Source organism: Emys orbicularis, chromosome 1 (assembly GCF_028017835.1).
Source record: "Emys orbicularis isolate rEmyOrb1 chromosome 1, rEmyOrb1.hap1, whole genome shotgun sequence".
Taxonomy (NCBI): domain Eukaryota; kingdom Metazoa; phylum Chordata; order Testudines; family Emydidae; genus Emys; species Emys orbicularis.
In genome coordinates this window covers 139,048,030-139,062,697 of record NC_088683.1, presented here as the reverse complement: position 1 = coordinate 139,062,697, position 14,668 = coordinate 139,048,030, and the positions used below count along the sequence as shown (strand labels likewise).

The 14,668-nt window shown below is 41.6% G+C and overlaps 1 protein-coding gene across 1 annotated transcript in view; it reads right to left on the bottom strand.

Moving 5' to 3' along the window:
• The window catches only part of VWF (von Willebrand factor), a 241,098-nt gene that overhangs the window by 39,276 nt on the left and 187,154 nt on the right, over nucleotides 1-14,668 (bottom strand). The window contains exons 37-42 of the mRNA XM_065410272.1: nucleotides 13,214-13,419; nucleotides 8,450-8,552; nucleotides 8,266-8,340; nucleotides 7,587-7,691; nucleotides 6,907-7,112; nucleotides 5,627-5,776 (exon numbers count right to left, since the gene is read on the bottom strand). Of these exons, the coding sequence (XP_065266344.1) occupies nucleotides 5,627-5,776; nucleotides 6,907-7,112; nucleotides 7,587-7,691; nucleotides 8,266-8,340; nucleotides 8,450-8,552; nucleotides 13,214-13,419 (845 nt within the window). The remainder of the gene's footprint in view (nucleotides 1-5,626; nucleotides 5,777-6,906; nucleotides 7,113-7,586; nucleotides 7,692-8,265; nucleotides 8,341-8,449; nucleotides 8,553-13,213; nucleotides 13,420-14,668) is intronic.

The window sequence follows — 14,668 nt, the reverse complement described above, 5'->3', positions numbered from 1 at the left end:
ACGGAGGTGGAGGCAAGACAGGCAGTGCACGCACTGGTGAGCACTCTGAACAGGCAGCTACCGGGGTGGCTGTTGGTACTGTTGGATCCCATTTGTACCAAGCTTTTCCCTCCACCCAGGGAAGTTTGGGCACTGGTGCAGTTGTCTCCGCATGCGACATCTCACCCAAGCTGGCACAGCTCGGGGAGGAAATGCTGCGCTTAGTGGCAGTCCAATGTGGGGACCTACTCTTGTGCTCACGAGACTGCTTCTTGATCTCAGGTCTGGGCTTGTCCTTCACCACTGGTACTGCCAGATCCAGTACATGGGAAGAGGTCAGAGGTAGTGCTCACTGCTAGTGAGATTGCTGTACTGGTGATTCTGACAATCCCAGATCAGAATGAGCACATGGTCTCATTGTTTCTTCCATGAGGAATTTATGTAGGTGGAGCTCCAGAGCTTCCTGGTCTGAGGTGGGAAGGACTTGCAGATGGAGCAATGAGCTGTGATATGAGCCTCATTGAGGCAATAAAGACATCTCTGCTATTCGTCACTCACTGAGAATGAGCACGGGCAGAAGACACAGTTTTTAAATCCCAGAACGTGTGGCATAATCCCCAAGGGGTGTAAACATTCCCCAAACGAGGATGACTATCATTACTAACCTACTACTAATCCTACAACTACTATCTATGCTCTAAACAACTATAAACAACTATATACAATGGACAGAAGTCAGTCTCTTAGCAAAAACTAAAAGCACGAAGGAACAGTGGTTCTGACTCAGGTCATGCAGCCATAAGAGGGAACTGGAGAGGCATCGACCCGCACGAACTATTATACCCTCGGCTGTGAGCATGAGGGGACACACGACGCATGTGTGGGTCAATGGACACTATTAGGAAAACCTTCTGGACTCAGGTGCATGTGCACCCACTTATAGAATACATATAGGGACCATCACTCAAAGCAGTAATTCTTTCACTCTACTCAGCACTGATAAGGCCTCAACTGGAGTACTGTGTCCAATTCTGGGCACCACTTTGGGAAAGACATGGACAAATTGGAGAAAGTCAAGAAGAGAGTAACAAAAATAATTAAAGATCTAGAAAAACGTGAGCCACATGGGAAGATTGACAAAACTAGATTTGTGTAGTCTGGAGAAAAGAAGACTGAAGGGCACATGATAACTGTCTTCAAGTATGTAAAAGGTTGTTATAAAGAGGAGGGTGATAAATTGTTCTCCTTAACCACTGAGGATGGGTCAAGAAGTAATGGGTTTATATTGCAGCAAGGGGGTTAGACGTTAGGAAAAATTTCCCAACTGTATGGGTTGTTAAGCACAAACAAATTACCTGGGGAAGTTGTGGAATCTCTGTCATTGGAGGTCTCCAAAAACAGGTTAGACAAGCCCCTGTCAGGGATGGTCTAGATAATACTTAGTCCTGCCTCAGTGCAGGGGACTGGACTAGATGACCCATCGAGTTCTCTTCCAGTCCCACATTTCTATGATTCTATGAATGGGGCCCCAGCAGAATCATTTGGAGATGGGAGGGTGATGTGCTTGGGTATCTTTTTTCTGGTTGTGTTTATACTAGGGGAAATTTGTAAGCTTTCCCCTCCTTCTCCTAGTGGTGGAACTTGTAGCATAGACAGTATATGAGGGGGAAGGAGGTTATTACACCATGTCATCCAATCTTATCCTCAGCAGGATTAGACGGCACAGCTGTAAGAGCACCTGAGCCCCCTCTATACAAGAGCTTCCACCATTGCGCCCACTGGTAGGGATCCACTGGTGCAGAAACACACTTAGAAATTGTTTCATTGCAGATGCACTTGTCATCTGGGGGGGAGGAGTAGCTCAGCGGTTTGAGCATTGGCCTGCTAAACCCAGGGTTGTGATTTCAATCCTTGAGGGGGCCACTTAGGGATCTGGGGCAAAATCAGTACTTGGTCCTGCTAGTGAAGGCAGGGGGCTGGACTCAATGACCTTTTAAGGTCCCTTCCAGTTCTAGGAGATAGGATATCTCCATAAATTTAATTTAATTTAGCCAGCTGAACTCTGCCCATTCTGGAGACCTGGGGCTGGGAAACCACAGAGAAAGGAGATGAAGAAATGAATAAGGATTTCAAAAGAGGTGGGAATAGAGGCAGTGGCGTATCTGACCTGAGTTAAGAAGCTGGCAATGTGTACATTTACAGACAGAACCTGTGGAAGATGAGGGCTAGCTCATTGTCAGGCATGATGCCAACCTTATTTATGGACAGTGGTGGAGACGCACCGGACGTCTGAATTGTTTATCTTAACAAAAGGTTCAGGGGTAACTTAGTCACGGTCTATAAGTATCTATATGGTGGATAGAACTTTGATAATAGAGGGCTCCTTCAATCAGGCAGACAAATTTATAACAAGATCCAAGGGCTGGAAGATGAAGTTAGATAACTTCAGACTAGAAATAAGGCATAAATTGTTACCAGTGAGAGTAATTAAACATTGGAACATCTTACTGAGGGCTGTGTTGGATTCTCCATCACTGGACATTTAAAAAATCAAGATTAGATGTTTTACTAAAAAATATGATCTAGTTCAAACAGAAATTAATTCAGGGAGTCCCTATGGCCTGTGTTATACAGGAGGATAGACCAGATGATCACAATGGTTCCTTCTGGCTTTAATCGATGAGATATAGATAAGCGGGAGTGGTACCTGAACATGCTCTTCTTTGCCAAGAAATCATAACAATGATCCCCAGTTTAAGAAGCTTCCTAACACTAATACAACTTCCTCTGAGATTGCATCTGATCTAAAAGAGCTTTGTGGACAGTGCAAAGTGGGAAATTATTTTGGCTGGGACAATGCAAATCAGTAATAAGTTTAGAAGAAGTAGAGTTCTCCACTTTGAAGGTTCTGACAGCAATAGCACAGGTCCTGCCACATCTGATAATTTACTAAAACAGCATAAGAAATGGCAGATTCCCAAAGAAAGCTGCCACGGTCCCCTCTGTGATAATGCTAAACCTTTTAGTGATTACAATGCTCATACTTAGGGTTGATTTGCACAGAACTTGCAGCTGTGCATTAATAATGATTTATCAGAGTAACAGTTTATTGACAACATTATGGCTATGAGCCAAAAGCCAGTCTGATATTTTAAGGTCTGATATTTCAGAACCTACTAGGCTAGAAACAAATGCCTTATGCAACACGAAAGAGGGGGCTCCTCTGCAGTGGCTTAACACTCTTGCTTCTACCCTTGATGGTTTTTGAGACACTGGAGCCCATCCTGAGCCTTGGACCAATGTAATTTTGGGGGAAAGTCCAGCCTTAAGGAAAGAACAAAAGATTTTTGTGGCAGTGTATTTTTAAAATGGCATCTATTTGAAAACTGCTCAAGTTTTGAGGTGGATAAATGACCAGAGTGCAGTTGAGGTAGTGAAAGATAAAGGTGATTTATCACATTAATACGACTTCCACATAGACATACATGCCATCCAACCTTGACTTTCTGAACATACTGGTGGACATTACATTTGGATTAGCACGTCAGCTGAGATTTCAATGTCAGCTGAGATTTTCAAAGGAGTCTAAAAGAGCTAAGCACCTAAGTCCCATTGAAATTCAGTGGGAGTTGGGCACCTAATTCCTTTTGGCTAAAATCCCAGCTGTAATTAAATGAATAGACTTCAGAAGACGGGGCTGCTTTTTAGGTCATAGAATTTTGAATAACTGAAGTCTTCATAACCAAGCATGCAATGCATGCAAAATGTGCAAAAACCTATGCTAATGTAAGCTTAAATGAGAATTTAAACACACTAGTCAGGAAATGCAATGAACCTACAGCAATATTAACTCACTCACAAGGCACCTGCAGTGCTGTTGGCATTAAGATATACAAATCAATGCAAAAAAAACCAACACCCACCAATAATAAACAGGACAATTTTACTGCACGAATGCACAATGTGGCCAAGTTAACATTATTCAAACATTTGAATTTCTAGACACATTATGACTGGTTTTGATTTAAAGGGTAAAAAATATGCTGCTGTTTTTTCAGATCATACGCTGTATTTGTAGTGTGGATGACTAACAACCATATTTTGAATGTAACTGAGCAGATTTGATGTGGGAGAACCATTGAGCAAGAGTAGATATCACTGTGATGACCTGGCCACTTTTCTGATCATCACTGCATTTTAATCAATGTGCTTGTTATTAACAAAGGTGGTTTGTGGAAAGCCCTTCACAGGTGTTGCAACGGGAGGGAAGGATAGTAGGAAACAGGCTGCAAAGAGCTTTTCCTTCCTCTGGCATTCACTTCCATGTAGTCCCCACAGAGGAACAGTGGCCGTGTCAGCTATAATGTATCCAGCTGGGCATGTTAATCAGCAACAAGTGTGTGCAACTAATTTAGGAAAACATGCTGTCCAGTCAATTGTTTGAATAACTTCTGAGTTACTGTAATGTGCACCTGATTAGCAACATTTAAAAAACAGAACTAAGCAAATAAGTACTTCCCTTCAACCCACAAAGAGCTTCACTGGTGTAACCGATGTGCAGAGATCCATGGGCAATATGATCCATTCATGGGTTCTCCTGGCAAGAAGACTTCATCCAAAGTTGAATCTTAAGGCATTTCACTGCTATATTGTCTCTTAACTAACCCAGTTACCACCTGCTGCTACTACTAAACTGCAAAAAGAAAGTCATTCTAGCTTCCTTGTCTTCCAACTGGTATTCAGCCTTTTTAAGTGGATAGCTGAAGCCAGAGTAAAAATTGGTTATAAATGTTGATTAAGAAACAGATTTCAGATTATAGAACACTCCTGCTGCTAGGCTTTAGTGTGCATCGGTTTGCAGAGCACTAACTACTTAGTTTTACTGAACGACTGAGGAAAAACAAATAGCCCCAATTTGTCCTGCTGTGTGGTGTGAAGGGGACCAAACAATGGGAAGAGCCATGGGTTGAGAGGGCACTATGAAGTGTGTTTTCCAGTCCCACATACCCAAGGTTAGCTTCACCTCACATTCTGTGCAACCTACAGGACACAAAGAAAATGAAGAATAGGCCGTGGAGCAGCAGAACCGCTGGTGTAAACAGTATACTCCCTTTTCCTGTGTGGCGTATAGGCCATGAAGAGAACAAGGATCATAAATATGTCTGACAGCAGTCTGAACTAATCCTGACTGGTCTGAAATCCCCACAGGAATCAAAGTGCACTGATGGTGGCTGGTGGCAGCATGCCACATCTTCTAGCTGTGCTGCTATTGTTGAAGAGAGCTGAGTGGAGCATGTGGATAAGGAGATAAATAGGTGGGCGATTTAAACAGCAAGAGGAAGCTGAGCAGGAGAGAGGGGATTAGAAGCCATGCAGGCTGCTATGGACAGTGGTCTCTCTCTCTCTGGTCCAGAGAACTAGCCTAACTGGGCCCAGAGACTTTATGGACTAAGTGTGGGGACTCTGAACCAGTCTTGAGATAAGGGCCGTCTGAACTGCTGTTATAACTGCTCCTTCTCTGAGACCTTCCTGAAGAGTAAATACTTATTGTGTGAATTTGGTTTTGGCTTTCCCCTTGCTCGGATCCTCTGCAGCCGTGCTATCCCCCACAGTCTTGTTCTGATGCCTTCCTTTATGCGTTACTCACCTGAGGGCAGATCGTATTGCACTCTTTCTCAAGACATTCTGCAATATGAAGTCCTGTGACAGCATCTTCCATGTCAGTGCAGGTGCAATCTGTACAGCCTTCTTCCCAGGATTTCCCAATGGGGTAGACAACATTGCGATGCACACAAACCTGTCAGTGCAGTGAATGCATCAATGAATACACATAAGGGCACATGCCATTCACTCTGAAAGGCTGACTTTCTGTCTGCCCGTCTCTTCTGGGATTTACCAGATCTACCATAACTCTTACAGGATGTATTGGACCCAGTGGAAATGCCTCAAGTCTTGAAAAGCTGTGGCTAGTTTATTACAAAAACAAAAGAGTTGCTGAAATCCAATGGGCCAGAGACTGCTCGACTGAATTCAGTGGAGGTAGCCAGGGTTTGACTCAGTATAACTGAAAGAAGACTTTGGTCCAATATTCAGAGATAATAAAATAATAAAACCTAGTATCTTTATCCCCTTTTCACAGATGGGGAAACTGAGACACAGATCAGTGAAGTGTTGTGCCCAAGGTCACCCAGTAGGCCTGTGGCAAAGCTGTGAATAAAACCCAGGTCTCCTGTGTCTCAATTAGTGCTCTATCCATTAAGCCATACTATCTCCAGATCTTAATATAGTATAATAGTCTATACGAAGAAAAAACAGTTAGGGACAAATTCTATTGTGGTGTAACTCTATTAGAGTCAACGGCATTACTTCAGGGATGAATTTGGCCCCAAATGTCTACATGATAACAGCTCATGTGAAGAACTACAGTGAAATCAGTGACCGGATGCATCAGGCATGGTCAAAATGCAGCTGCTCTAATGAGCATTTAGATCTAATGTATTCACAAGTATTTCAATTTAATATGGCAAGTAGATTGTGTGCATATTTGAATAGCAACAAAAAGAAAGCTTGTAAAGAGTGAAATTCTGAAATGGAACATCTGTACAGAACATAAGCCATGAGCTTTTGCTATTACAGAAGCAAAGTAAAAACTTCAGAATGATCTCTGAAATTCATGCTGCCAGAATGACTTCAGAGCTGCTAAATGTTGAGCTGTATTTTCATCCTAAAAACCACAGAGTTACTGTAAACAGTTTAGTTTTGTTAATGTTGCAAGAAATTATTACAATGTAACATGCATAGTGATGTGCAATTGTTCACTTTGGTTGCGTACAGTCTTATTACTAAAAGCCTTCATGTACTTGTCTGGCATTGCTTTGGGAGACTTGGCATTACCATGTAAAAACTGAGCTGGTTCATTCCACTCACCTTGTCTGGAATGCAGTTAGTAGTTGTGCAGCCACAGTCATTGGTGACAGACATGGATAAATATCCAGCTGGGCAGCGCACTGTAGAATTGGTACAGCTGCAGGTGCACTCATATTCATCACAACACTGGGTCTTCTTAACAGTCAGCTCTCGATGCGGAGGGCAGGAAGGATTGTGCTCTAGCTTGCATTCCTCTTGCTTGCAAGCTATCAAACAATTAGGTATCACACTGAGCACAGGGCATTTCAGAATGATATAATAGAAACCACAAGTGTAGTTTCTCTTACAAACAAGACTCTGATATGGCAATGAGATCCACTAGGGATTGACTTCAATAAGTCACACAGGTGTAGAAGTCCCAACTAGCAGATCCTATTGCAAGTTCAGGACCAATGTTTTTATTCCTTCAAAAACACCATCCTTCATTTATTACATAGTAAAAAGTATTTGTAATGTTAGTAAGCTCTTGATCAGAGCCCCTGCAACTCTTAACATTGCTCTGTTCTATAGTTCATAGTGCATTCTCAGAAAGAGAAAGTAATAGATGTTTCCAGTTTGCAAGATCGCTACGGGTCCTATTGGATCCAAATCGGAGTTTTCCAGACAGTCAGGCACTTATATTTGTTTCTTTGTTCAACCCCATTGCTCAAATATTTTTTAATGTTTAAAAGATACTTTACCACAAGTGTAAGTTGCTCTACATTCTCCAGGGTTTGTCACTACACGCTGAAGACCATCTTCACAAACAGGTTCAGCAGGCAGATCACAGGTAACTAAATCACATACTAAGACAAAAAAAATGAGGCAGTGTATCAGTTGGTACTTAGCTAGTTAGTCATCAAGAAAGACACCTCATTTTAAGATTTCCATGTACTTCACTGATTCTCTGCTAATAGAGAATAAGCATTAGTGCACGGTTTAGCAGGGTACAATCCAATCTTAGAAATGATTTAGGGAACAATTCCTGTTTGGTTTTAGATGCATTAAAGTTCTAACATTGTATTTCACAAGTGTAGATTGTGTAGATTAGATAAACAATAGCTATTGAAAAAATGAAATAACCATTCTAAAGTCATTGAGACAAATTGTCCCCTGCCCCCCTCCATGTACACACAGACACACACACACACACAAAACAAGGAAACTGTGTAGAGATTCACAAAGTTTTTTGTTCTCATGTGGGTTTTTCTCCACACAGAGGTGAATATGGCCCTCAAGTGCTTTGAAAAAGATTATCTTAATCAATACTTGATCTAACTGAAAATGCCAATCATAAGTTTGAAAAGTAGCTAGTAAACAAAAAAATCGAGACCTGGGCATCATTATAAACTATAGCTCTCCCCGTTATCTGCAACTTACCACACTCATACTTTGGACAACACTGATCAGAATCCCAGCGTAGTCTGGAAACTTCACAGGGACCACAAACTGCAGCTAGAGTGAGGGGGGGAAAAACACAATTGTAAACCACACTTAGATACAAATAAGCAAAGTAGAAATTTTTTAAAATATATATATATATTTAGATTTAATAACAGTTTACGTTTGGCAGTAGGGCAAGGTTGGGTAGTGCAGTTTATTATCCTATTCTCAAGACACATGCAGATCTTGCAGGGCTCATTGGAAGGAATCCATGTTTCTGTGTGCTGCATAAAAATAACAGGTTGTAAGAGAGAAAGGAAATCTTCTGATCATTGGTATGCAAACTGCTGGAGGGAAAATGAACTAATCTGGAAAACCAGAAAACTACATATGGGACTGTTTTGCTTCTTTTGATAACTACAAGAATCCAGAGAACTACACAATTTAGAAATTAGGTTATACTGAGATTTAGCAAGGGATGCAAAGAATGCATCAATACGGTGAGAAATTACCATTGTTTTATGCATGCATAATGTTCAGACTTCATGAGTACAACTGCAAACTACTGTAAATAATACAGCACCATGGTGGTATTATACACACTATGACTGGATGTACTGGAGTAATAAGAGAAACAATTATATGTTGGAAGTATATAGAAGTAGCAGCCTTTTCAGATTATTAGTATTTAAGCATATCAGAAATAAAGAAACAAAACCCTATTTTAAGCTGAGAATGTTTCAGAATAACACATTAGAATTCCCACTGCATTGGACTCTGGACAGAGGCTAAATTAATACCAAATCAGACACTGTAATTCCTTTGTGATATTCCTTAAAGGTGATAAATGCATAGAGAAATTGATAGTAATGTGCATGATTGTCCCTCGGTGCTGGCTATCATTGGCAAGAGAGAAAAGCTGGAAAGTGGACATGTTGGTCCTTGAGTTCACAGACAGGTAAAAAGAACTGTTTACATTTAATATTCAAGCGAGGAGGCAGGTAGTGGAAAGATGCTTTATGGATAATTTAAGTACATTTGCATATTCAAATCATGCTTTGAATGAGAGCCTAGGGTGTAATACCGTGGAGGAGAGAATATTGTCCAGAAAAAAACTTTCGGGGACTTTCTTGATAAAAGTGTGGTGTGATCCTTACTAATGCAAGAAGAAGGGTGATGTCTAGGCTGACCACCACTTAGCCCTGGAGATGCTGTATGTACTATAAGCATTATATGAGTCAAAAAGGTCTTTTAGACTGTATTAAATGAGGAGGTTAATAGTGGGACTACAACAAGAGCAGCAGCACATTGAAGCAAACTGATAGAAAGATCTAGCAGCCTATAAAACAAAGGAAGTGAGGCTAGTGAGTGGTCAGTCTGTGGGGAATCTGTCTCAGTAGAGGAAAGTTTGCATAGTTAAGTTGCCAATAAACAGCATTATCCCAGGGACTGTGGAAGCACTGCATTTGTATTGTCCGACCATTTAATAGAACATGATTAGAGTTCTCTGCAGGTGGACTAAAGAGGATGTCATGTTATTTCTTGTATCTTTTGAACACCAGCAAACAGTGAAACACTGAAGCACTTGAACATTTCAAGACACAATAAGATGATCACAAATCTGCTCTCACAAATACTTTCATCCTCAGTGCTACAGCAGGCTTTTCCTCAACATATCAGTAAGAACCTCTCTGTAAACCAAGAGCTGGGTTAAAGCAATCTGAGTTGTTAGACACACCTCACATATGGACTTCCTGTAGCTTTGCTCTGCTCCGTGGCCACACCCCTTTGCCATGGTCCCACCCTTCCTTGGAAAAATCGTGACAGAGGCCACTCATATAAGAGCTGTTTGCTGATCTGGTAGGGAAACCTTCCACCACTCCTCCTTGGACAGACAGAAGCCTCCCTTGTTCCTGGATTACTACACTCTACCTTCAGGTGGGCTGGGGTTTCTCCCAGAGGAGGGAGGACTCAGCCGCCAATAAACTGATCAGAGGACCCTCTCTGTGTTGTGTCGCTGGAGGGCACTGCAGCAGCAGAGCCATGTTGGGGTGTCAGTAACAAGGGCCCTTCATACACAGAGCCCACTGCTGGGATTGTGTTGATGGAGCTGCCCAAAGCAGAAGATTTCAGAGTTAACACCCCATTGAGATGCATGTGACAGTTTGTACCTTTTAAGGCTACTCTTTCAGGTTCTCTGCAGACACAGACAGATATCACTGCATCTGTTACACTTAAGTTTTTCTAGAAACATTTATTGTAAATGAAAACAGATTCTGACAACAATATGTGACTGAGGAGCCAGGACCCTAGGCATAGGCTTATAGTGCTTGTGCCTTAATCTGCACCTGTCCTATACTTCCCTTACAGAAATACTGTGGTGACAGCACTAGAGACCTTGAGATCAGTGGGAGCTGTGCATAGTAGAACTTCAACAAAAAGGTTTAGGATAGCAATGGTACACAGTGCAAGAGAATACATTTATCAGGCAGCTTTCTCTCTTCAGATACAGAATCAAAATGTATTCTGCTCCATCGTTATTAGGTCACCTGTGTTAAGCAACTGGTGTTTACCAGTCCGTTAAATGGTCAGGTAAATCCAGCTTCACTATTTAAAACAAAGATTGATCAAAAACAAATTATGGCCAAATTTTCAGAGGTGCTGAGCGCCTGTGACTCTTAATGCAGTTAATAGGAGCTGCAGATGCCTCTGAGAAATCTGGCCACTGATTTTGAGCTTGCCTTTTGCCCTTTTGTCTAAATAATTTCAAAATTTCATGTGGCTATTATATACATTAAATTAATTCTTTAATATAAATTCTGTATATATGACTATCAAATCTACAAGAACTGTCATTGCTGGAATGAATGGATTACCTATTCTTACAGTAATACTTACACAATACCAGCAGGTGGCACTAATGCATAAACCATATTAATATACAAGAGACGCTTGTTACAAGCAGGGTTTTCGTACCACATTAAGCAGCCTGAGGGTCATATATAACTGTTAATATATGCTAACATCAGTAGAATTTCTTCTGTTGGAACCAGTATGAATATTACATTGACAATGTAGTTTGTGTAGTGCCTATTTTAATAAATCAAATGCATCTTTCATCATTACTGAATCATTCATAACAACTGAGAGTTTGCTCTACAGTTTTATATTTTGTCATTATGACAATTAATGTAAACAGTTCTTAATTTTAACAGAGCAATTGCTCTTCCAGAAGTTTTATGCACAGATCATCTGGTCTTCCTTTTGTTTTAATCAATTGTAAATGTCTATAACATGCATTATTGCTGAAATATTAGTCTAATTTTTTTACCAGTGGATATCCATTAACACAAATTTACTGTTATGCCTGAAAAACAGGAAATCCATCTAACACACACACAACAACCTGTAAAAGAGTGTGTCTGTTACACTAAGCATGGTCCATAAAATAAGAACCAAGCCAGACCTCAAAATGAATTCAAACCAGAAGCAGACATGCACTTCAAGAAGAAAAGCCTCTCCTCATTACATTCCCCTGACATTCCCAGATTCAGATACGGCACCTAAAAGTTTACATGCTTATCAGAACTGAACATGGACTCAGAACCTTCTTGAGTCTTGCCAATACCTATAGAGCTATATGCTTCATTCCCAGAATCTGCATGGAAAGGAGCAAAACTTCTCCCTTCCTCAGTGCTGCACAGTGGAACCAGGCACGCACACATGCACAGGAAACAACAACTTTATGGGTCTTTGTGTAAGCCAGGGAGCACTGACGGGGGAAGGGTAGAGCTTGGGAGCAGCTGCTATATATGTGGCATGGCCCTAGGACAATCCACCTCATAGCACATGGCATATTGCTGCACATGTTAACAGTGAAGCATTCACTTCTCTTTCATGGACTCTTTCCTCTCCCAGGGTGGAGCAGCACTCAGCCACCATGTGGAAGATGCTACCAAAATGGCTCACTATGCAACTAGTGGTGGGAAGGGACCTGAAGAGAGCATACAGGGACAGGCACTCCATGTGTCAAACAAAGAACTGCTGGTAGGGACCATCTATTATCATGGATTTCCAGTCTGTGTGGTTTTTAGACTATACAAGTAATACCTCCCTTGCCAGAGGTCCCGTCCCGCACTTACCCGAGGAGAGTAGATTTTCAGTGGGACAGAACCCATGGATTTATTAAAGGAAACATTCCTTTTCTGTCCATTTTTGAGTGGAAGGGGACATTACAGCCGGAGATTGGACCAGGCTACTCTTGTCACTCTTGTGCTAACTGCTGAGAAAGTTTCAGGGTTGGTCCACACTACCAACTTACGTCAGTATAATTATGTTGCTCAGGGGTGTGGATTTTGAGCAATGTGGTTAATAAGCTCTGGTGCAGACAGTGCTATGTTGATGGGAGGGCTTTCCCCATCAACATAGTTACTGCCTTTTGGAGAGGTGGAGTGCCGATTCCAACAGGAGAAGCTCTTCCATCGGTGTAGTTCCAGCACTTATGACTGTAAATGTAGACTAGCCCTTGGAAACCTTCCCAGTGCCTTGCCATGGAAGTAAGATACACTCACAGCATAAGGAACCCCGGAAGTCTACTTTTATGTTTAAACTGGTGTTTACTGGTAAAAGCCTGCTGGAAAGAAATAGATCTCTTAGTAAATAGCCATTTATGCCGTTCTCCGTTCCTCTCATCTTCCCCCCCTGCTTCTTCCACAGAAATTTGTCATGCATTTCCTGGCCTCAACAGCCCCAGCTGTGAATTTAATGTTGAGCCTAGTCAATTTCACACTGGGGGAGCTGCATGGGGCAGACAGCCGGCCAGCCATGAGGAAGCAGACTGAAAAAATGTCTGAAGGGAAAAATAGACAGACTTATCAGATGTAGATTCATTTGTCAAAACACACATCCTGACAGCTCTGCGGATAAGCAGTAACTAGACAGCTACCTGATGGCGTGTTCCATCTTCAGCGACACACTGTGTGCAGACTTCTTCATCAACACAATCACTATTTAAAGTCACCTGTCCGGGTGGACAGAAGCAGCCTTCTGTGGGATAGTCCTTGCAGACACTGATGCTGGTGCTGTTCTCACAGTGCTTTGTGCAGCTTGTTCGACAGTGATCATATATCAAAGAGTTGGGGCATTTCATAGCTGTAAGAAGACAGGTGAGAACACTTCAGAAGAGATGTGAAACTCAAAGCAATGGTTTCACTTATAGTTTTCTCCAACACTTTTTCAACCTGATTGCCTTTGAGGATATATATTGATTATAGCCTCCATTGCGCTCAACGTTTTTCAAAATAAATTTGTAAAGCAAACAGAAAACGCAGATCTCTTTGACACAGGGTTTGATAAAGGGGTTAGAAAAGGTTAAAATAACTGGGTATATTTAGTCTCAAGAAACGAAGACTGAGGGGATCTGATAACAGTTTTCAAATATGTTAAGGGCTGTTATAAAGAAGACAGGATCAACTGTTCTCCACATCCACCAAGGGTAGGCCAAGAAGTAATTGACTCAATCTGCAGCATAGGAGATTTAGGTTAGATATTATGAAAAACTTTCTAACTATAAGGATAGTTAAATGTTGGAATAGGTTAGCAGGTTGTGGAATTGCCATCATTGGAGGTTTTTAAGAACAGATTGGACAAACTCCTGTCAGGGATGGTCTAGGTTTACTTGGTCCTGCCTCAGCACAAGAGGATGGACTAGACAACCTCCTGAGATCCCATCCAGCTCTACATTTCTATTATTATAATGGCTCCGTCTGGCCTTATAATCTACGTCAAACAATTGTTGGCCTAACTTCTGTCCTGATTTATAACCCATGCAGAACCATTGGGCCAGATGCTCAACTGGTGTAAAATGGAATAACACAATTGACTTCAGTGGAGAGAAGCTTATTTACACCAGCTGAGCATCTGGCCCATTTATTTCCAGGGCCGTAAGGCAAGGTAGAATTTGGGACCACCATTACATTTATTAAGGTAGCAGTGTTTACACAGTGTGATCGGGAGATCTCCGAGAGAGACAGGCATTGTAGGAAGTGGTTTTGGTGATTTGATATGAGGCAATATTCCCTAGAAACTAAAGGCCAATTATAGCGTCTTTTGGGAATTTCAAAATCAAACCCTAAACTGGCGTCCTTTGGATTCCAGTGCTATTCATGGAGAGGGTTTCAGAACGATATTCCCTCCTCTCTGAGCCAATGAACAAAACTTACATTGAGGGGTTCATGCTGTTGAAGATGCCAACTTTCAAATGAGACATAAAATTAAGGTTCTGGCCCCTTGTCAACATTAAAGATCCTATGGCACTTTTCATAAGAGAGTAGGGTGTTGTTAATGTCAATGGATGCTTTTCCACTGACTTCAGCGAGCTTTGGATCAGGCCTACAAAGAC